The sequence below is a fragment of the Diplotaxodon limnothrissa genome, linkage group LG12, assembly GCF_057381915.1.
Source record: "Diplotaxodon limnothrissa isolate DT_005_m linkage group LG12, D_limnothrissa_male_GT1.1, whole genome shotgun sequence".
NCBI classification, from domain to species: domain Eukaryota; kingdom Metazoa; phylum Chordata; class Actinopteri; order Cichliformes; family Cichlidae; genus Diplotaxodon; species Diplotaxodon limnothrissa.
Genome location: NC_140607.1, coordinates 26,771,684 through 26,796,145, shown reverse-complemented (window position 1 = coordinate 26,796,145; position 24,462 = coordinate 26,771,684). Strand labels below are relative to the sequence as shown.

Below are 24,462 nucleotides of genomic sequence, written 5' to 3'. Positions count from 1 at the left end.
GCGAACACACACTGGCACGCACGCCCCGATCAGCGCCATCCTGAATGAATAATTTAGCACTTCGATCCAACGCCGGCCACAGGGGCACATGACAGTTTTTGTGTAAATGTGGGTTTGTGTGTTTCTGTGTGCTGTCTTTGTGAACATCTATGATAAACCACATAGTTTGGGGTTTTCCCCCTTTCATTACTTACTGTTGTTTATCATGTCAGTTCAGCTGTCCCTGATGGTTACTGCCACATTCTTGACCTACCTTTGCACACACAAGCCGTCTAATGTTTATTTCATTTGTATATCTAAGCATATTTTCATAGGTGAGGATATGATGGGGGGAAAAAAAATCGTTTCATGTTTATTTCATGCCTAAGCAGATCTTTTTATCACAAGAGGTGTGGATCCAATTTTCTCTGAGAAGTGACAGAAAAGCCAGAGGCTACAGAAGAACAGAGAAACGGAGCGGTTCGACAGAAGTAAAGGTTTTGAAAGCCTCCTTTATTACTTTCAGCGCTGCGCAGCATCCTTAGCGTGTTTGTTTGCACTCAGTGTGCACGTCTGATTCTCGGTATGTGGGGAAAGGGGAGAGCGTTTACATGTGTGCTTACTTCACGCAGCGAGCCGTGGTTATCCATTCCCCCGCTTCATGCTGGTAGGTATATGTCATGCCTATGGAGCCGACAATAGGGCTCACTGATCTTAACGGCAAGTGTAAGCTTGTTTTCTCTTTAGCCTCGGCCGTGACATTTACCTCTACGCCTCCCTGGCGGCTGGTTGGAACATCATACCTCTGTTATCTTGCATCCCCGATGTGTGCATGAGTTTGAGTGTGTACATGTGCACCTGTGCCTTAAACACATTTGGGTATGTATGAGAGAAAGTACACCTGGAAAAGCCTTTGGTAATTTCAACGTGCAGGCACGCTTGTTGAATAGTATTTCAATTTGGGTTTGTAAGAGGGTGTGAGGAAGTAAAGATTTTGCTTGGAGGATTAATCTAAACCCCCTCTTATAAGGTATTCAGATCGGAAAGTGGGATTATTGAAAGTCGGAGAGATAAAAGGAAGAAGGAAAGTGAATGCTCATATTGGCTCAAAACCCCCTCACACCAGGCATACGGCACAGAATTGTAAACAGTAACCACAAGCAATTTCATAGCATTTATCTGCCTGGTTAGATTTTGTTTTGTGTTCCTGCTGGGTGTTTTTTCCCAGTTTTTCCTTTTCTTTTTTTTTTGGATTACGTGGCAAAATACAAGTTTACTCAGTATATAGAGATACAACTTCTTCATTTCTTTGGAATATAACAAAACCGTGTATGTAATTTAGCACAGCTTGCATATCGCACATGCTTTTCTTTAGGAATTTCTTTCTGACTTTTTGGAAGTTGGATTGAAATATTTTGCTCTTTGTCTGCTCTGATCAGCTCCCCGTCTGCTTTGTTCAGCATCATTTTTCCAAATCCTGAAAACGGTTTTGTGTGTTGCCTCTTGCAGCTGCGTAACTTGAGCGTCCTGGATCTGCGACACATCTCGGAGCTCAACAACGAGACGGTGATGGAAGTGGTGAGGAAATGTCGCAACCTCAGCTCTCTCAACCTTTGCCTGAACTGGAGCATCAACGACAGGTATGTCTTTAATGTGCTTTCTGAGTCAGCATGGACCATCTCGGTGCATGCTGACGGCCAAGTTTGCAACACAAACTTTGGGTGGGGAAAAAATAGGAGCAGAAATTTTGTTGCAGTTAATGAGTTCAAAAATGGATTTATTATCCAAAAGTGGTGTCAAACGTCCAATTTGTGCCAATACTCACATAAAAAGTCCAACAAAAAAGGTTCAGTTGCTCTGCCCCCTCCCATTAAATTATTTGACTAATGGCTTATTAGGGCCTTAAAAAAATGATTTAAAAAATGCGGTCTTTTTATGGGGATTTGGCTTTTTGTCATAAAAGGAAAGTAAATGTCATGTCTGGAATCATAAGAAAAATTGCGATTACGCATTTGATAAGCAGTAAATTTGGAGGGTTTTATTGACTTATTAGTTTTATGAGATCACTTTTTCCTTTTTCTTGTGCATTCATTCAGTTATGTGTGCATACTTGTACAACTATGCACACATAGGAAATGAATGACTTGCGAATTAAAAACAAGTTAAAAGAGCAACAAAAACTTTTCCTTTTTTATTTCTTGCTATTTCCTGCTCTCATCCTTTTCTTTCCCCATTTCTTTTTTTCCCCCACTCAAATGTGAGACAGGGCTTGTACTGTATGTGACAACAAGAGTAAACCATCTCCTTTTTTATTTATTAGCTTGTGTTTTATTCATACGTTTCTATTTTAATCTATTGATCTACAAGGGTTCTCTGCAGACTGTACTCCCACTCTGTCTTAGGAGTGTGAGCACAATATTGAATGCACCACGATGCGTAGCAACAATGGAGGCTGGCGAGCATGCGTGCGCATGTGTGTGTATGTGCACGTGTGAAATCGCTCTTGAATTATTGAGTTTACAGCAGACGTGTGGTAGGAAAGTTATGGTAATACTTAGCTACCTTCATCGATTGAAAATCGTGGAATTTGGTGGGATCCTTATAGGAGCGCATTGTGCTACCAACTTTTTTTCCTTTTCAAACGCACATTTGTGCACACAGAGGTTCAGCCTCAAGCGATTCAAAACTGCAATGATTGCATATTGATATTTACTGCATTGGTCCAGAGGCTGAAGGACTGAAGGTGTGTGTGTGTGTGTGTGTGTGTGTGTGTGTGTGTGTGTGTGCTTGACTGGATTTGTCTGAATCACCTGTGGGAATATTGGAATTTAAAATGGTGTGTGTGTGCGTGTGTTTGGCAGTCTGTGTGGGAGATAAAACTAGGTTGCATATTGATATTTACTGCATTGGTCCAGAGGCTGAAGGACTGAAGGGGTGTGTGTGTGTGTGTGTGCTTGACTGGATTTGTCTGAATCACCTGTGGGAATATTGGAATTTAAAATGGTGTGTGTGTGCGTGTGTTTGGCAGTCTGTGTGGGAGATAAAACTAGGTTGTTCTGTATGTGTGTGTGGCAGCATACAGTAGGTGTGCTGTTGACTTATGAATGAAGCAGAGATGGTGGGGAGTGACAGGCTGAGGTGGGCCATTAGTGGCGTAGGAATCCTACATGCTTGCTGCCTTGACGCTGCTCTGCTTCCTCACCTCTTATTCCCTTTGCTGTTTTATGCATGAGTCTTTACGAATCTCGTGATGTAGCTGAGTGTTAGAAGAGAAGTAAGTAAGTGAGTAAAATGTTGTGAGCCATTTTCAGGCAGAATTAAGAATCTTGCTGCTTTGCTTTGATTAAGAATTTTTTTTTTAAAAAATGCCTAAATTTCTGCTCAGCAACAGATTTTCCTTTTTTATATATTACCAAAGCCTTAATATTCAAATGTGACAGAAATTTTATTTCCTGTGTTGTGACTAAAATTAGCGCTGTGACTCAACAACAACAACAACCTTTATTTATAGAGCACATTAAAAGCCTAGGCATACCAAAGTGCTTTACAGAAAAACAATAAAATAATACAGTTAAGAGCATTAATATCAAATATAATAAGAACAGCAGACAATGTTCACAGTAGAAAGCCACTAATAAAATGGACTGCAGCACATAGATTATAGCAGACCCAGTGCCGCATGATAGAGAACACCAAGAATGAAGGAATAGTAAAAAGTTAATGCAATAGGCCGCAGTTAACAGTCAGCATTTAACGGGTAGAAAAGGCAAGTTCAAAAAGATAAGTTTTAAGGCGTGCTTTAAAGGAAAAAATAGAATCAGACTCCCGAATGCCAATCGGGAGGCTGTTCCATAACTCAGGTGCAGCAAAGGCAAACGATCGATCGCCTCTAGATTTCAACCGAGATCTGGGCTGAACTAACAATAACTGCGAGGATGACCTTAAAACCCTGGCAGGGACATAAGGGTTTAAAAGTTCCTTAAGATAGGTTGGTGCAGTATTATTGATAATTTTAAAAGTAAGCAGCAAAATTTTAAATTGAATACGGTATTTGATAGGCAGCCAATGCAGCTCAGCAAGAACCGGAGTAATATGGTCAAACTTCTTGGTTTTAGTTAGAATACGTGCCGCAGCATTCTGAACTGTCTGTAATCTATGTAGAAGGGTAGCATGGAGACCAGAATAGAGTGAGTTACAGTAATCTAGTCTTGACGTTACAAAAGCATGAATGAGCTTTTCTAAGTCATTATACGGGATATAGTGTCTGGCCCTGGAGATGAGACGAAGCTGATAAAAACTAGATCTGACAACAGCAGACACCTGTTTATCAAGTTTAAAGGAGCTGTCAAACAAGACACCCAGATTCCTGACAGTATCAGAGAAAGAACTAGTAAGAAAGCCAAAGGCATCTTGAAGTTTGGCGCGAAGGGCATTACTGCCAAAAATCATGATTTCAGTCTTTTTTTCATTGAGAATAAGAGTATTTGCCAACAGCCATTTCTTGACCTCACTCATGCACTCACGAAAGTTATTTAAAGATAAAGCGAGATCATCATGTAACTCAAAATAAATCTGGATGTCATCCGCATAATAGTGAAAAGCAATGTGGTATTTCTCAAAGATAGCGCTTAAAGGAAGCATATACAGTGAGAAAAGGGTCGGGCCTAACACAGAACCCTGGGGGACACCACAGCAAACAGGTACAGGGGAAGAGGAAGATGAGGCCAGATGTACCGAAGAAAGCCGATTGGAGAGGTAAGATTTGAACCAGTCCAAGGCAGTGCCCTTAATGCCAACAGAGTGCTCTAATCTTGCGACTAGGATGTTATGGTCAACCATATCAAATGCAGATGAAAGATCCAATAGAACTAAAACAGAAGGACGACCATTATCAGCCATAAGTAAAAGATCATTAAAAACACGAAGCAGCGCTGATTCAGTGCTATGATGTTGTTTAAAGGCTGATTGGAATTTATCATTTATATTATTCTCGTCCAGGTAGGTCTGCAGTTGAAGTAGAACCACCTTCTCAAGGATTTTAGCCAAGAAAGGAAGCTTGGAAATCGGTCTATAGTTGGCAAAATCACTATGATCCAGGTTATTTTTCTTTAAAACGGGTTGAATAAAAGCATGTTTAAGAACTGAAGGTACATAACCAGAAAGCAAGGAGAGGTTCAATATAGACAATAGACAGGGTCCAATTACATTAAAACAATCCTTGACTATACGAGATGGAAGAACATCATGTACACAATTAGTATTGTTTAGTTTCTCAGTTATACGCTTCAGAGTGGGAAGTGAAATTAATTCAAATTGATGTAAGGCAGCAGAACAGTCAGGATTAGACATACTGTCAGCCACCAAAGGAAGCGTAGATCTAAGAGATAAAACTTTATCTAGAAAGTAGTTTGAAAATTTTTCACAGAGACCTGGGGAGCACGAGAGTGGCATAGAGGGACGAGGATTCACCACTGAGTTAAAAATTTTAAATAGGATGCGAGGATTGTCACCATTAGAAGTAATAATCTTGGCGAAGAAGGCTGCTTTAGCCATTCTGGCAGCAGATTGGAATTTCGAGCGGCTAATACGTAAAATGTCATATGATGACTGGAGTCTATCATTCCTCCACTCAATAAGAACTTTAATCAGTAACTAGAGTATGAATTAGATAGCAGGTAGATAGATGGACAAGATGGACACACACTCTCAGCAAACAAGCCTGGCAGGAAATCAGAGACTAGACTGTGGCTTTATGATATCTTACAGCTGCAGACAGACTGCCAGTCCCAAGGTCATCAGGCCATCTGGGTTACTGCTGTTGGAGAAGCCAATACATACTTCCACACACAGGTTTCTGACTTGTTGTCACAGTGAAGACCAAACTGTCTTAACCCTCTCTGACGTAAGTGCTCCGAGGGTACAGCTAGGTCAGCTTGTGCCTGTGTGTGTGGTTCAAACTGATGACAGTGTGCTGTGCACAGGTAAACAGGCAGAGGAAATGACCCCTTATTTCCAGGCTCAATTTGCCCCCAACAAGAGGCCATTGGGGAGATGGAACTCAGTAGGAGGTAAAACACTCCAGTCTTTTCCCCCCCCCCTTTTCTTCTCCTCCTCGTTTCCTCTTTTTCTTGTTTTTCGTCTTAAGAAATATAAAAAAAATATATGAAAAAACCCCCGTGTCATCTTGCTTCCACCATTGTCCTCAATAATAGCGGAAAAACTGCCTCCCCGTGTACAAAGGCGAGATATGATGACCAAATATAGACTTCCCATCGTCACAGTCCGATGGGCAGATTGCGACAGTGGGACGCCTATTTTTTGGTCACTGTCATTTCTTGGGGAGAGAGGATGTGATGTTCTGCAGGTGGGCAGTGTTGGCCCTATTATTTCTCTGTATCCTCTTCCAGCGATGATAGGAGAACAAAGTGGGATTGTGTTTTTCAAATGTCACAGCGTTTGAAAATGGGGAGCGAGTCATGATCAAAGCCGAATGGCAGAGCAAATGGCAGCGCTCACTTTTTAGATCCAAGTTGAGAACAGTGTCAAAGTTAAACGGTTTTTCTTTATTCTCTGGTGCTTGGTGCGTGGTGAATTTGTGATTTTTTTTTAATTTTTTTTGTTACCACTGTGTGTTGTTGTTTGTGTCTGTGTGCGGAGATTCTTTTTTATCTGAAATCTTTCTTTCCTGCTGTCGTGATTTTTATAGTATAGTGTTTTTGTGTTTGTAAATATGGCTTTTATCATAGTGCAGTTTTTCTGCTAAGGCATGATGACATGAAAGATGAGATTAAAAAAGATCTACATGATGTCACGCTTTAGGACTTTCTGTGTGTGTGCGAGTGGCAGTGTGTTGTAGTGACGTTTGTGGTACAGAGTTTTCAGTGGTTCTGGTAACAAAAAAAAGTAGAGTCATCCAGTGTTCAGCTAACATTAACTGGACACAAGGCCTGTGTTGACATTCAGATTTATGTGCAACCCCGGCTGTGTCCGTCTGCTTTTGTGTGTGCATGTGAGCAAGCTCTGGTCAGCTGGCCTGTAGTCTTTGCTGAAAGCAGATGCGTGGAGTAAGTGAGTCATTTATTTTATGAGATCTGTATTGTTGGAAGTTGGGCATTTCCCAAAAGCCTGGGCGTTCTTTCCCTCCGTTTCTTTCCCTTTATTCATCTCAGTCTTTCTGCCAGCTTCATTTAAACAGGGGAATCAATATTCATCCATTCCTTCTTCGCTTTGTTACTCGAGGCCAACATTCTCAGCACATCTCCGTCACTTCTGAGCATCACAAATCACGGCCCAAATTGGCTGTTCTACATTATTTTTTACCCTCTTTCGCAGAAATCAAACTAGATAAGAGACGACTGGGGGCCCTCTCTGACTTTCAGGAGCCTGTAAAGCAGGAAGTAATTGGAAACCCATTCTCCCAGAAACACGCTCTTTTAAAACTTTTTAGGGTTTGGGGGTGTTTGCACTGAAGCCCCATTTCAAATAGCCTTCGTCGCAGCCACCTGGCAGTGATCACAAATGAGTTAAACCCTCCCCAATCCAGATGATGACATGATACATCAGTGTGATCAATGATGTGTTAAATGGAAATTGGCTGCTCTGCTTTGCTTGGTCACAGTGAAGGAAATGAGGGCCTGTGCTAGTTGAAGTTCTCCAAGTTTCATTTAAGGATGCTGTAAAAGGCCAGTGTGGGAATACATGGAAAAAACATCTACCTGAAGATGTAGCATATAACGAGAACAGGGATTTAACCTAGTAGGCTGGACAATGAAGCCTGCATGGAAGTGCGAAATTCTCCAGTGGCTGCTTGAGGCTTACTCCAAAAGTATGGCTTCCAAATCCCTAAAGATGCGTTAAAATATGTTAAAATGCTCGACATCAACCAGAAAACCAATATTTCTTCAGTCTGGTACATAAAAGGATTGTAAAAAAGGATGTATTTATCTGTTCTTGATTTGATTTTGATATTATCAATGATAATAATAATAAAAATACGCGTTCAGAAATCAGTGTGAAATGTGATGGTGTTGATGGTGATCTCCGTGTTTTAAATACAGTCTGTGATCAGTGCTCTATAATGTTTACATTCAGCTTAAGTTACTTATTAACAAAAGGAGGCAAGCCTGCACTTATAGAGGCGGTAGTTGAGAATAAAAATAATGATAAAATACCACAATTGTAAATAAAGTCATAGTGGAGCGTTGTGTTTGGCCACTATCTGTTTGTTTCTGTTGAGCACTGTTCAACCCTATTTTTAGAAAGTGGGAATGATGGTTAAATACTTGTCTTGATTTATGATACTTCTTTCGGCATACATATACATACACATAGCTGTTGCAAGTAGAAGAAAAGGTCTTTTTTTTTAATTAAAAATGTTTTGTAAGTCATGATTTTCTTTTTGCTCAATAACAGTGATTTCAATTTTATTTATTTGCTAACTTGTATGTTAGGTATATTGACTACACAGCAACCCTAATTTGGATGAGTGGCAGAAAATGGAAGGATAGATTCATGTATGGAGAACAGGCTGTTGAGAAGTTTTGGAAGAAATCCCCTGATTTCATCTTACTCCAACTTATCTTACCTGTTACTGAAATCGGCCATAAAGAAATCAGGAATCTGTGGAAAAGCTCTAAAAATCCTAAAACAAGAGGCGATTTGAAGTGTCTGGATCAACTGGATCGTGCATAGGTTTCCTCTACCTTTGGAAGCTTCTTAAATGCCAAGGAAAATGTCAGCAGAGCCCAAACCAACGACTGACAGACATTTGTCCTTGTCTTGTTTTTCCACCACCTGTCTCTCCAGATTTGAGGAGAGGTGCTGAAGGGCCTTCAGTGTCCTTGCCGCTTCTCTCATTCTGCGTCTGTATTTTTACGCATGTAAAACAAGAAACCTTCTTTCCTTTGTTGTTATCATTTTTTTCGTCAGTCTAGAACTCAGGGGCAGACTCTCCGCTGTATTTGCATGATTTGTAAATTAAAAAGCCAGGCCCTTTTTTTTATTTGCTTGGACCTGCCATGTTGAAGCAGATTGGCTGTCAGTGGAGATCAGAGTCCTGCTTAGCAGAGTGAATACACAAGGAGAGCTAGTATTGCCCTGTTGTCAGACATGATGGGAAGAAAAGGTGCGGGTAAAACCAACGAGCTGTAATGGAGACAGAGGGATTAGGCACGGCAGAAGCACTTGTACGCATGTAGCATATTTTCATTTCTCTCTCACTTATGCCTTTCATCTCAAATTCTTACTCTCTTTGCTCTGTCTCTTTTTCACACTTCAGCTCCCCTTCAGTTGTCTTTTTGTGTTTCTTCTTCTGTCTTTTTCCTTCTCTCTCGCTCTCTCTCTTTCTGTCATGTGCACAAATACCGAGGCGATTATTTCTGGCAGGTTGGGTGTGAAAGTGCGCTATGATAAACATGCTGCCGTGGTTATTAATTTTGAGTAATGGCAGTGTCAAACTCCAATGCCTTGATAAGTATCGGAGATGGAGAAACATTTGTGGCGCGGCGCAGAGACACAATGAAGGCAAGCAGCTGGAGCTTATAGACTACAGCAGCATGAGAGCCGCTGTTGTATTCAGGCACAGATCCGAGATTAACAGCTTCCTGCACCTCTCTGCATACGTTCTGAAAAGTCAGACCTTTGACTGACTAAAATATATACTGTAAAATTAGTTAAATATATTCTAGCGCTTGCGTCTGATCTTCCTAGCGGATGATGCCAGGTCCTCCTGCTACTCCAGGCTCTTTGGTGCAATTGAAATGAAGTTATTTCTGGATGCCATGAGATTTAATTGGCGATACGCCACTAGACAGCTGCTGAATGTTAGGGTCCTTGAGTAATCTTTGACTTTTATCATGCTTTTAAATAAAGTAACCTTGATTGGACTTTGCACAGGTCACAGTGGCGAGTAACATGTTGCTGAAAAGTGAGAACCACATCACTGTTTCTCAACTACTAAGAACACAACAAAACATGCTCAGTGTTGCTACAGTCAGACATTGAAAACAGTGTTTGCTGACCGAGGCACGAACTTAAACCGTTTAGTTAGTCTTTGAAATGCTTGCTTGGAAGGTGGTGACCTTGTCTGCGACCACTTGTGGTCAGTTGCTCTCTTCAGAACAGTTTTGGCGGATTAAGATGGCAACAAAATGAGTCGGCCTGCTGTCAGTTTGTGGTTTAATCGGGTCAAGTTGGTACTTACGTACTATCTGTTTGTGATAATATAGTCATTAACTTTAATAAATTAGCAAAAATGGCCAGTCCATTGCCATCTACATATACAGAAAATCACGTTAAATACTCATTTGAAACATTTATTCCTCCACAAATAGTAACATAGTTGCTACAGGACGGCAGTTTGACTTCAAAGTGACACAGGTGTCCCGCAGCTTTGCTTTTATATACGAATATAACCAGAACACAACCAGTTAAGAGCCATTTAAGTCGATTGTAAAGAAGCACGTCACAGGTTGACTCACACAGGTTAATTGCAATCTAATGACAGTCATTTATTTGCAAAGCACTGCCAATTTGTCTTAGAGCGATTGCAATCAGTCTAAGTTTGCAATGGTTTGGAGACAGTTTGCCACCTACCGGGCAACCTGTGCAGTCACCTAGCGCTCAAAACTAGACAAGCATAATAAATGCATAATAAATCAGTATCAAACACTTTGTTAACTTATGAGTTAAGTCATGCAATTCTGACATTTTAGCCATGATGTAAGACAATCTTTCAAGGTCCAAAAATTCTTGGGGCTTTGTAAGCTCATTAGATGTTAAGTACCGCATTTGAGTGCCGGGTTATAGTGTTGCATTAAATTCTAAACAGCAATTTATGTTGGCAGCGTTTAATTTACCTTCCATCCAAATGTAATCATTACATGGGGAAACCCTGCATCACACAGCTGTTCAACCACATTAGACACAGTCCTCGAAGTGCTATTATCTCACAAAATGAGTCACAAGCCCGACACAGAAATCCAGCTAAAATCCATGCTAACCAAATTGCTGATCCATGACAATAACATTTTTGGTTCCATTTTGACCAGTACCTTTCACCAGTAATTAAATTTTTTGTTAACGTATAGGCTCCCTTTTGTCGAGCAGAGGCATTTTTTTGATTAATGTAACCTCTTACCAGTCTGGGAAATAAGAGGAAAGGACAATAGAACACAAAATATCAATTTCATTCAATACCTAATTTTGCGCTGATGTAAAATGTATGTAGATTGAGCGTCTTCCAACAGATGGTTGCCTTGTAGTGATCTTTGCTCATTTGATTTTCTCTCTGATCTTATTTTGTCTTGTTTGCAATGTTGATCTAATTTTTATGCCTTTATCCAGTTCCCTAGTTCTTATGATTTATGTGGGTTTTTTGAAATTCCCATATTATTTCCATGCTGAAGGTTAAATTTCTGTTTTCATATGTGGGATCAGTTCATGTTTGGAATATGTAATCTCATAAAATGATAAATCGAAACAGGGTTTTCTTATGGTTTTTCACACTGAATGAATTTCAGGCAGTTTGTTTGAATGGGATTTTTTTTACAGTACTTTTCTCGCTTGCTCCAACTCACTTATTTATTTATTTCTGTGGAATTGTTATTCCATCTTCAAAACAGTGCCTCCCCACATGCCTGTCTGGTTTTTTTTTGCATATGCATGGAAACTTTGGTCTGTGCCCAGACCATTGTGGCAGTTTCTGTATGCATATTTGTAGATGCCTCCCTGTGAATGAGTGCTTAACCACTTTTGGCCTTAGGGCTCACTGTCTGACTCTGCAGCAGACAGCATCTCTGTTTCTCCTCCGCAGAGAGCTGTGTGTGTTCATTCAGCTGCTGGATGTGTGGGTCATGTAAAAGTGACTTGAGTCACTCACAATCAGTGCATCGGCCGCGCAAGTACGTAACGTAATCGCACAGAAATGTTCTTATGAAGTGCTCCGCTGGCTGGGAAACAAAACGGTTGGTAACACTTCCACCGTGGAAATGCGTGGCCATCAGCACTTTATGGGGTCTCACTGAAGGAGATGACATACTCGGTTAGAACAGGGGCACGGTGATGCAAATGAAAGGTAGTGGTGCTGAAGTGAGTCTGAAAAAGTTCACGCAGAAATAGAAAGTTCATACTGTGTATAATTCCGTTTTTTTGGCAAGTAGAGTAGGTGGTTTGTGTTTGTGGAGGCTTTTGCAGTTGGGATTTCTTTGCAGAAGTTGAGGTTTTTGTGGTGATGTTTGGCTTACAGGTGGTACGCAGCAGGGGGTGTGGCTTATTATAGTCATCCATACTGTGGGGTCAGAAAGCAGCCAGTATAATCTAAATGGTAAAGAGACCGCGGGGCTCTGCTGTCCTTGTTTCACCATGTTGGAGACCTGGCATTTGGCCTCTGTTTGAGGACCAAAGCTGCAATTTTCTCTGCCTTCCTCTGTTCTCTGCGGCTTCTGAAAGGCTGGGTCAGATGAATAAAACAAAAGCCATATTCAAAATGATTCTTTTGTATGCCCATCCCTTTATGCCTTATTTTTTTTATCATCAAATGAGCACATGTCCTCATTCCCTCGATCCATCCCACCAGCGCTTTCTGTTATATTGCTCTATTCTTTCCGTGTGTAGCTGCGCTCCTTCCCTTCTTTCCTTCCTTTCCTCACTTCCCTTCTTTTACTCCCCACAGCATTCCCCCATTCCCTCTGCCTTACACTCATTTGTGTGAACGCCTTCTTCTTACCCACAGCACATCCTCTGCCACATAAATGAGAGCAGGGAGAGCAAAGGGGAGAGCATGATGCAGGGCCCAAGGAGCAGGGTTTAATGAAGCCAGCCTAAATGAATTTACTGCTTTCCACTGAGCCGCTCTGTCCCATGTGGCGGACTAGCACCTCAGCCACTGTGTCAAAGACCCCCCTCAGCTCTGCTACCTGTTTGTCTGACACCTTTGTAATTAGCCGCCACTATTGAGGAGAGTAATTACGTATTAGAGCCATGTTCTATTAGGGGAGTCTCAAAAGTGAACATTTTTATGCAAATGTACGGAATCAGGCCCAGATTAAGAAAATTACTCAGGGTTTTGAGTGTCGGAGAAAAAGAGGGGAGGCCATTTTCCACCAAAGACCATGAAAAGAAATTGTGAGTATCGCAGCATACTAAATGGATGAAGGGGACTGTGCGTCTGTTCTGATTTGTTTGGTGGGATATCTGTGTGTGTGTCTTAGTCTCTGGGGGTAAAAGGTTTTTGCTGCGTGGCTGATTTACTATTTCCAATTGGTATTTTAAACAGTGCTCCGTGATGGGACTTGAATAAAAAAAGTAAATTGGAGTTATTAACTGCTATTGTTGCTCACCTGTTTTGTGTTAGAAGCTCCTGGGGACAAATACAGTGCTGATTGTTATTCCTCTTCTCTCGTTTGGTATGCATGTGCTTAAGCATAGCCTCTGGAAAGCCTGCCTAAGCCAGCAGCATGCTCGCGCACTGGAAAAAAACCTGCTTTGGCTTGCACCAGCTATTTGTAGCATGTAAGTCTTTTTGCTTAGCAACAACAACATAATTTCAAAGTAATGTTTAAAACTAAATTGGGTCAGGCTATTAGATATTATGCAATGTTACAAAAGACAGAACAATTTGGCCTCATTAAATCCTAGCCCTGCAAGCATAACCCAAAATAATGGGCAGTTGTTGAGTTTAGTGCATTTATGTTTAATAGACTTAATCGGCCAGTTTCCTTGTTTTTTTTTTGTTTTTTTGGAACCAAGTAGTGAGGAGGTAAGCACAGCGTATTGCTCTAATTATAAATGGTTGTTATAAGGAACCCCCTCCTTCTCCAGCAGTGGACATTTTGGGGAAGTCTGCTTATCAAAAGGGAAAGACACACATGTGCGTCTTGTCTATCAGCCATCTCCTGTCGGGTTGTTGAAGTGTTGAGAATCATTTATTCTGGCAGTTAGCATTAATAACACTCTCTTTTTGAGCTCCTCGCCCAAGACAACCATAAGTCTTGTCTTGTTTTACAGATTTTCACGCTGCTTCATTTCTGCAGTAAAGACATCAAGAAACTTTTCAGCAGTCGTGAATTTATTTCCCCTGCAGTTGCGAAATCCTTTACACACAAGCCTTCCAAAATTCCCCCAGATTAGATTCACTAACAAATCACTTCTACAGCTGAAAAAAAAGGAAAATAAAAACACTGAAAAGAAAGCGAGCAACTGTTTTACCTTTCACCCAGATGTATAATTAACAGTTAATGTTAATTGATTAAATCATTAATAGCTAAATAGTTCTATGTGAACAGTTAACTCTGATTCATTGCTGTTATATGCTCTTATAGTCCCCACACCACTTTAATTCATACTGGACATATATATATACTTTTTGTATTTGTTTCCTCTCTCTCTGTCAGTCTGTCTACTGTATAAATATCCACAGTGATGTGCATTCAACCCTTCCTAAAAGCCTCAAGTCATTCATTTAGTTCTGCTAGATGCCAGTAAAAGTTTTTGATGAACAAGATCTAAGATATAAAAGTCATAAAATTTCGATAGGTGATCCTGTGGATTCACAGTGGCAGCTGTTTGTGCATGTTCTCTCAGACTCGTACTCTTAGTTAGTCCACTTTTAGCGCATTTTGACCAAAGTGTTGGTTGGCTGTTGGCTCTCCATCACTCTGCACTCTCGGTCTGACTTGACTCAGTATAACTGAAAACTACTTTTAGCTGAGGTATAATGACTTCTGATGCAAAAAACTTCAAAGTCTAAGCTGCACTTCCCCGAGTCCCCAGAAAAACACTGGCTATGTTTGAAGTGGACAGATGAACAGTTAATGGGATAAGTGACGATCAAACTTACATGTTGTGTAGTCAATTCGTTTGGTTAAACAACAGTAATTGCCCTCATTAACTCATTCTGCAGCTTGTTTTGTTATAGTCATATCTCCACTGGTTTCCCCGCTATTTTAAAACTAGGCTTCATCTCATGAAGACTTGGTACATAATGTGTTCTGATGAATGTCGGATATATATGTAAAATTTGTGCAAATGTGCATGCATCTGATCAGCACGTGGCCCGACCAACTGAGGACTTTGCAAATAGAAAAGCTGAAACTGCTCAAACTCATCTCCCCTTTCGATCAGTCAGGGTTAACCTGGCCCAGCCATGACATATGGCTTGTCTGGTTTGATCAGGCCGTCAACTTCTGAACCTCAAATTTAATGTTCAGCTGGAGTAGAACGGTGCATAAACACCCTCCAGATACCAGACCCAAAAACTGTGGGAAAGCTGCTTTCTAATTTCGGTAGTAACGAGTTTGAAAGTTGCCTTTGCTGTCATTTAGTAAAACTCAAGCTGTACAGTATGTTTGTGTGTGTTTGCAGCTGTTTATTTTCTTGTTTTCTTGTGTTACTGACAAATGTTTTCTGGGGTCTTGCAGAGATGATTTTGAGGCCAGTATTTCTGCTTTCTGATCAGTCTGTGGGTAACCACTAGACTTAGTTTGTGCACTTTCTAGTATCAAATGTTCATGTTTCTTTGCTAAGGCCAACGGGAACTGACCTACTGACTTCAAAATAATTTGTCTTTTGTGTTTCCTTACTGAAAGTTCCAATCACAAGGTCAGAGACGAGATGCCATCCCGGCAGTAGAAAGAGATTTGTTTTGTTTCCAAAGGTCAAAGCTGGGTCTTTCTTGCTATTCTGTAGAGACTGTGGCCTGGTAATAGACTCTTTAAACACTGTCCTGCACTTTTAATGAATATTCTGCAGTTATTGTTTGCATCTATAGTTTCAGGTGTTCACCCTCAAGTTGATATTTAACAAATCTCGAGCGATAAGCATCTTTCACGTTTAAACGTTTACTTTGTTGGACTTGAAGAGGTTTTGGGCTTATCTGATGGTCAGCTCTTATAGCGTGCTAAAGCTCCTGTGTTTTTTCTTTTTTCGCTGCCGAAATTCTGCTTCCATTACCTACTAAGCCTTTGTCAGATTGCAGGGCTGTGAAGCGGTCCCCTATCACCACCGGTAACAGTGGTTTCCAAGTCCCAGTCTATTCAGCTCACGCCACCACCCTTCAGGGACTGGTAATAACTATTTGCTCAGGCTTATACATTCTCGCCCCCTGACTTACTTTTTCTCTCCATGTTTTCTTCCTTCTCGTCATTCATCCTGCTCTGTTCACTGGATCCATATTTCCTTTCCTTTTCTTCCAACCCGTTTTCTCTTCCTCACTTCTCCTTCCCACCTTCTCCAGTGACATCTTTCCTTTCATCTAAGCAACCAGTATTTAAACTCTCCTCTGCTCCAGGGTCTTGTCATATTCCCTAGAAGCCAAACACTATTAAAAGAGGTCTATAGACCCTGTAGCGTGTGTGTGTGTGTGTGTGTGTGTGTGTGTGTGTGTGTGTGTATTTTTGCAGCAACTGTAATTTTTTTGGCCGGTTTTCTTAGTGTGAAAGCTCAACTTTGTGGTAATAAGTGTATGTATCCACATTGGTGTATCTCTCTTTTTGATCCTACGAATCTTCAATAAGATTGTGAACTCTGGTGGGAAATCTATTGGCAGCAGATTCGGAAGATTACGGAAATTCTGCCTTGTGGGAGGCAGTAAAAAGTGGTTGTGGTGGGGAGTAAGAGGGGCTGGAAGAGCTTGCCATAACCCTGAGAGAGTAAAAATATGAATAGAGTGTGGTGTCGATGACCTTGTGGAATGAGGTTTTGTGTCCCTTGCTCGCTTTGGTTAGCCAAATGGGAAAACAGTTCAAGTGTTTGCTGAAATGCACACACACTATTACAAATACCCAGATGCTGTACAACCAAAAGTAGAAAGAAATGCACTCTGTCTGCGCTTCTTGTGCACATGGTTCAATTTATATAAATACGCACATTCTCAAAAGGCCTGCCCAACTTTACTGTCAGAGAGATGAAATTTACTCTGGAAGTAAAACACATAGTGTCAGTCTGGAAGTTTATGAAGTGAAGATTGACTAGTTTAGGAGTTTTATCGTCATAATCTATTGAGTCGTGCTTGTCTTCTCGATAGATTGAATGCAAAATATTATTTTCCTGGAGTCCAATATTGTCTTGGTTTGGCTTGTTTTGCTTTTTGGTGCTTTCAGAAACTAAAAGATTAAAACAAACTCTGTATAAACAGACAGTTTGACGCACAGCCAAAGCTTTAGTTAAAGCTAGAGTGACAACACGTTTTTGACAATGTTTAAAAAAAAAAAAAAAAATCCATAGTAACCTTTAGGCATATTGTAATTAGTTGGTGAGAAAGGGAACTAGATTCCCGGGCGTCCTCTGGGCTTCCAGAGTGTGAATGGAAATTTAAGCCAATCACAGGCCAGAGCTGGTGGCCATCCAAAAAGTCTGGATAAGAAGTAAGATGCAGCGGTGCAATGGGTCAGAAAATGTAATTTCACCTCAAAGAACAGGGTTCAGATCTGTTGTAAAGCCAAAGTCTAGCATGTCTAAAGCAGGTGTGTGTGTGTGTGTGTGTGTGTGTGTTCATGCTTGCTTTTTGGGAGGGGCTGAGAATACAGATGGGAGAGCTGTAGGAGCAGGGTAGTAGATTAGAATAATTTTTTTAATTATTATTCTTTAAATTTCTGTTTTGTTTTTTTAATTTTATTTTTTCTTTCTTAGATTTCTGAATTCTGCTGTTTTAACTTCTTTGCATACTTCATGTAACAAACACGCTTGAGCTAAATGTAGCTAATTTGTGACTGATCAGAATCAGAATCAGAATACTTTATTGATCCCTGGGGGAAATTATTTTTTGTTACAGTGCTCCATTTTAAACCAACATTAAGACAAGACAGACAATACGCTAACTAAGAATAGTACAATATATACATATATATACATACATACATACATAAGTCACTTATAAATAAATAGTTGGAAAAGAAACATGTGTAGCTGTAGCAGCAAACAGTGTGTTAAGTGGATGCGTTGTACAGGGAGATGGCCACAGGCAGGAATGATTTCCTGTGTCGTTCAGTGGTGCTTTTTGGTAATCTCAGTCTCTCACTGAACGAGCTCCTGTGACTGACCACTGATACATCGTGAAATACTTTCGATTATCAGATATCTTCATGACTTGCCTGGACCAGATGTCTATTTAGAGAGACAGAAACCGAGAGAGAAAGACCTGTTTCATTAGCAGATTGAGAGAGCTATAATGTGATGGCTGGTTGAGATGGCTACTTAAATGTGATAGGCCATTAGCTATTCATTCCTTCTCCACTATTAATGCAAGGTATGGAAAATGCAATCATGCAAATCACTCTTCGATCAGAGCTTTTCATGGAGGATTAAATGCTGACTGCATGGAGGGGAGGGTGTGTTAAGAATGGGCAGAGGATAAGTCTTCCATTCTCCAATTTCTCTCCGATTTCTAATCTCATAGCTGTCTTTTTTCTTACTCATCTGTTACTACCACTTCTGTTTAATTTAAGGTTGTTATGATTTATGGGTGATATTGGGAAAGAGACTTGACGGTGGAGTTTTTAGAAGCCTTTTTCTTCTTTGATTCTCACCTTCAGATTTCAGCTATTTTACTTACAATTTCAGGTATTTAGGCTACTAAAGGAGCAGTATGTAGTGAGTTATAGAATGGATTCAGTGTTTTATGTCATTTTCTTTATAACCAGTGATACTGAAGACCTTAGAATCCTTCTGAGCCTTATAAGCCCCGTAATATTTAATATCAACATCACGTCGTGATATGTATAATTTTATATATCTGAGACGTTTGACAGACAGCACTCTTAGCTTGGGTTTGTTTAGTTTTAATCATTTTTGTAGAGCAGAGTAGGGCTGCCACAAACGATTATTTTGATAGTCGACTAATCAGATCATCATCCATTGAACGTAAAAGTACAGCTTATTGCACCAGCAGCATCTGCTCTTATATAACTATCATTAGCTTACAGCTTTAAGTGTTTAAGGTCTGTGCTAACTAAAAATAAAGACAAGATGATAGTTAATTGAATTCTAATTAAATGTGCAGATTGTTTCGGTGGAGTTTAATAAACTCAGCCGATTTACTCAGGAACAAATAAAATACTGAAAAAAGCCAAACAATAACATTTTTAAGTTATCTAAGTGACTTGTATATGTTTAACCTGAGTAGGGCGGTGGGTTTGAAAACGATCTGCCGGGAGTCCGGTGCTCTCATGGCCCCCGGCTAGCTATCGAGCTAGTGGGTAACAGACGCCTCCGAAAACGTCGGAGCGCTTTTGAAAATATGTGGTGTCTTGATAAACTGAGCAGATATTTGAGGTTTACACAGCTACATTCTCAACGTTTATTTTGTGACCCAGAAAGAATAATAAGAGTAATATTAAAACTAACTAGCTGCCGCCATTGTTGACAACTGCGCTGGGCCGCGCTATGAATTCTGGGACACAGTTTCTTCTTCTTCGGGGTTTAACGGCAGCTGGCATCCTTGTACATGCAGTGCTGCCATCTTCTGTTTCAGTCCGTTATTACACTCTTAAATCCTGCTACTTATTCCTGCTTTTGGGATCTTACAAAGCTTCAAATGACGCGTCGACTATTAAATCAGTCGTCGACGATTTTGATAGTCGACATAATCGTGACTAGTCGACTAATCGTGGCAGCCCTAGAGCAGAGCAAAATCTGTCGGGTATGATTTAAAAATTGGGAGTTTCATGCAGTTTAATGCTGCCCTCTTACAAATGTCAGGTTAAATTCTGCTGTAGTCTATCAGATTTGTTATTTGTCTAAAACACTTACTCAGATTGTCTTTTGGCCTGCATGATAAAACACAGTCAGCTAACTGATTTGAATGAAGTGGCGAGACAGAAGTGATCTGTTAAAAACATAAAGAAGGCAGCAACAAATACAATGCAGGGTCCTCTGAGGGTTTAAAAAGAAAACTCCAAACAAACCATGAAACCAGGATCATTGTAAGACAGCGTGTCAAAATACTCCACTAGCCAATCTACGCAGTGATTGATGCATTGATCTGGCTCTGCTTCTTAGATCATCTTTCGCCTGAACTCCAGACAGTGTCAGAAGAATCAAGCCAGAACACAGCTGCCTTTTTCCATGTGTAGCACATAAACAGGAGGGTTCTCTGCAGACACATTCTCACCTCAGGAAATACTCTGTTTGATTTGGCTCTATGTGAATTCACCTGAATATTTCCTGCACGGTTCTCACATGGGCGCAGTCTGACGCCACACAAAACTTTGCACCAAGGAGCTGTAAGACTGCTCAGCGTCTGATCCAACGCAGTTGGACATTTGCATTCTCGCACACAGGTCCTCGGGGTAGTGTGGAGAAAGTCTCGGGGGACATGGCTATCGTCTCACCTGTATCATAATCAAAATGTTATGACCAACAGAGCTGTTTGCATAACCCAGGGTTTATGTAGGCTTGAATGTCTGTATTGCTTAGAATAGTGAATATATACTCACTGGCCACTTTGTTAGGCATACCTGTTCAAATGCTGGTTAATTCAAGTATCTATGTATGGCAGCAGCTTAATGCATTTAGGCGTGCTGTTCAAACTGAGCATTCGAACGTGTAAGAAATGTGATTTAGGCAACTTTGAATGCGGTGTCAGGCGGGCTGGTCTGAGTGCTTCAGAAATTGCTGATCTACTGTAGATCAGTAGAAAAAGAGAAAATATCCAGTGAGAGGCAGGTCTCTGGATATTTTTCAGAGAAAATTGGTGGGTGCTGCTGTTGGCGGCTAAGAACAGGAAACTGAGGCGACCAATGCGGATGATAGGGGCAGAATTTGGTGTAAACAACATGAAAGCATTGGTCTCCCTGCCTCGTATCAGGGGTTCAGTCTGGTGGTGTAATGGCGTGTGGGAATATTTTCTTGGCATACTTTGGCCCCCTTAGTACCAACTGTGTATAGTTTAAATGCCACAGCCCACCTGAGTGTTGTTGCCGACCATGCCAATTCCTTTATGACTTCAGTGTAAGCAAGATAACAAGCCATGCCACAAACATGAACACGACAATGAGTTCGCTGTGCTTCACAGTCACCAGATCCCAAGCCAGTAGAGCACCTGTTGGATGTGGTGGAACTTAAGAGAGATGTGTGATTTCGCTGTGCGGCAAAGAAATCTGCAGAATCACGTTTTTCCATGATCTTCTTGAATCTTGAAGGCGAAAGGGGGCGTAACCTGATTGGAGCAGGGATAGCTCAGTAGGTGGAGTGGTCGCCCCATGATCGGAAGGTCGGAGGTTTGCTACCCTGAGGTATCCGTCTCTACACACTGCTCCCCGGGCACTGGATTGGTAGCTGCCCACTGCCTCACTGAGTGAATGGTTAAATGCAGAGGACTACAAAATTTCCCCCATGTGGAACTATAAAGGGTTTAAAATAAATAAAAAATACTAGCAAAGTGTAACCAAAGAAAGTGGTCAGTGAGTCTATATCAGTTTTATTCTTTAAAAAACCTAACAAACAAAGTTAATAATCTTGGTAGTGGTTAAATGAAAGTACTGTATAGTAATGTTACTTTATTTTGTCTCCTAAAATGGAAAAAATACATGCTTTAATAATAAAAAAAAAAAGAACAGCAGCAGAACTTATACATAACATTACAGTGTAAATGCACAATGCAATGATCTGCTTGTTTATACTTGATTAAATTAAAACGTTGCTGATAGCTTAATCTAACAATAGCATACTGCCCAAAATCTGCCTCTTAAACCTTGCACCGTTTTTGCACGAGTCCACTTCCTCTTTAATATACTGGGTGAGATATGGTTCTCCTTGGATAGTCACTTTGAGCAATTGAACCTGACAGTGAATTTCCCAAAAATACTTTTACAGCCTCTTGTAAAATACTTCATCAGGCCTCAAAATTGTTGATTAGCATATTCACCCCGGATAGGCTGCTGCGGTACACTTTAAATTAATAAGCCACTAACTGTACAACATTTCATGAGCAAAAGAGAGAGAGAGATGGCGAGACAGAGAGATGGATGCCTTCTGTGCCACCTTGTGAAATATGTAATACATCTTCATTTTAACGGGTGTTGTAAATGTCAGGCCACAGATATTCTCTTAATGAAAAGATCACTCTGTGTCCGAACGTTGACAAATGTATCTGGTTTGAGCTGAAAACTGAAGAGTCGTCTCCCAGTTCGGACGACTTGAAGCGTTAACAAACTCAAGCTGCCCTCTCCTCCTGTGCATCGAGTTGATCAGTTTCAGATTAAACCTTGCCGCATCATCTGCTGTCATGGTTGTCTTACTCACTTGTGTGGCCGGCGGTTAAATGTTGGGTGGTGATTAGCCTTATAGTCTGTAACTTCAGTAGCATAATCATGGACACAAATCCACAATTAAATCACTTAATCCGACATTAAATTGGCTTCAGATCAGGGCTGTGGCCCCAGAAACTTAATTGGGCTTTGAGCATGAAATAAGCTTCTTTCGTAAGATCCAAGGTTGACCATGAATAGTAAATTTCACTATTCTCCCTTGATTTTTTTTTTTAATGTGCTTTGTCAAAAAAGACATGGTTGCTAAGCAGCAGAGTTAGCAATAGTGAATATATTCAACCTCCCATCTGTACCAGGATCTGGAAAACAGACAGATGTTGCAGCACGGTTTGAGTCTGCACCCCTTTGTGCTGTAAGTGCTTTGGCTGACTCTGAAGTAAGGCAACATGCATTTCTGCAAGCATTCAGTGTGCTTCATTAATTTTGTTGGCTGTGTGACGTTTTTTTTTTTTTTCCCCTGTGTCGCTTTTAATTCTAGGAGGAAAAAAAGTAAAATCAAAGCTCATTTAATTCTTACAGAGTTGTTAATTTGCCTAATTGTGTGTGTTTTACTACTCGTGAGTGATAGATGAAAACCTAGTATGTCTAATTTCTATTATTAAAAAAAAATTGCATGTGAAGAAGATTTTTACAGTTCTCGGAAAATGATAGATGTCAAAAAATATCTACCGCGCCTCCTTCCTTTGTTTCCCTTCTCGTGTTTCAAAAACTTGCAGAAGTTTGAGCACATGGTGTGTTTCGTTCGCAGCCTGGAGCTGCTAATGTGGGCTGCTTCAAAGCTGTATCCAGCATGCAGGACTGTGATTGCAGAAAGGTTAGCATGGGTTTGAGGATTTGAAAAGTGCTAGATAGCGCAGGCTTCTGTCAGTTTGCCCTCAAGCCCGCCGGCAAAATTTTCCTTCTGCTCTTCGTCCCACGGTTTTATGCAAACTTACAACGATGTCACTGACATCAATTTACCCCTAAAAGCTGCACTGCACCGGGCTATTACAGAGCGTTCGCTGTCTCACCACCTCCTCAGGGTAACCGAGAACAGGGAGAATATAAAGAATCAGCATATAGATACAGTTTTGTTTTTACGCCCCACTTTACAGCACACAGGTGCAATGCCTTTGTTATTATGTGCATCCAGACCAATTTACTTTATGGTTTTATACTCCACTGATCACCAACACAGTCTCTTCTTTTCCTTTACACACATTTCTTAATGTAACTTCATAACAGGCCTGCTCTCCACAGTGGGGGAAATTAACAGGATGTGAATAATAAATGAGATCTTAATTGATCAGGGTTCTGTCTAAACAGATTGTATAGTTGCGCCCTTGATATTCAGATGTTGAGTCAAATAAATCAGTGCATTCAAACTATGGGAAAGTTTGAGAAACAGATTCACTTTATTGAACTGTTTAGTTCGTGATTTTAGAAAAAGTTAGAAAGTTAGACAAAACTAGACTTAAAAAAATATAATCAATGATAACCATTCAATATATTGTAATTCAGTTGTCTGAGAAGGAACTAGGCTGTTGCACTCCCCCCTAGAGTCTATTTTCAGACTTCAGAAAGTCAGTGATAGGGGACTGTGACCAATCAATGTCTTTTTAGGTGAGCGATACACAATAATAATTTAAAGTAGTTTGAAAAAGTTCACATAACAGATAAATTGTGGCGGTGCACTAAGTACAGAGGGGCGTTTAATGAGGAGGAGACATTGCACCGAAAGAACCCTGAGTAAAAACAAACACGTTCTCTCCCTATTTATCCAATGTGGAAGATTTAAAGTGGGGGAAAAACAGATCATATTTTTATGGTGGAAAAAGAAATGCACAAAATGAGCAATTTAAAAAAAAAAAACAACAACCTGTAACTTGAGCCAAAGTGTCAATTTTTACTGTTTATGTCTCTGTTGAATCATACAAATAGTTGCCAGAATTGAATTTTGCTTTATCATGTGAACACAAAAATGTATTCCAGAAACTGGACATGTGACTGACAGAAAACAGGAAAAGCAACACATTTACTTGCACATTTTCTCAAGTGTGTCTGCTGAGTGGGTCCCACATAACTGAAGTGGGTAAACAAAATAGGAATAGCTGAATATGACCGCATCTAGGGACTCAGGTTTGCGACATCCTGTTTGTGTATTTCATAACCCCGGTCTGCGCTGTTGTGGCAGGCTTCGTTTTATTGTCATTTTACGGTGCTCTAGTGTTGTTGTCGCCGT

The 24,462-nt window shown here is 40.5% G+C and overlaps 1 protein-coding gene across 2 annotated transcripts in view; it reads left to right on the top strand.

Annotated features, from left to right (window-relative positions):
* Positions 1-24,462, top strand: part of fbxl17 (F-box and leucine-rich repeat protein 17) — a 231,330-nt gene that overhangs the window by 82,764 nt on the left and 124,104 nt on the right. For both annotated transcript variants that reach the window (XM_085368445.1, XM_085368446.1), the window contains exon 8: positions 1,489-1,619. In XM_085368445.1, coding sequence (XP_085224571.1) covers positions 1,489-1,619 — 131 coding nt within the window. The remainder of the gene's footprint in view (positions 1-1,488; positions 1,620-24,462) is intronic.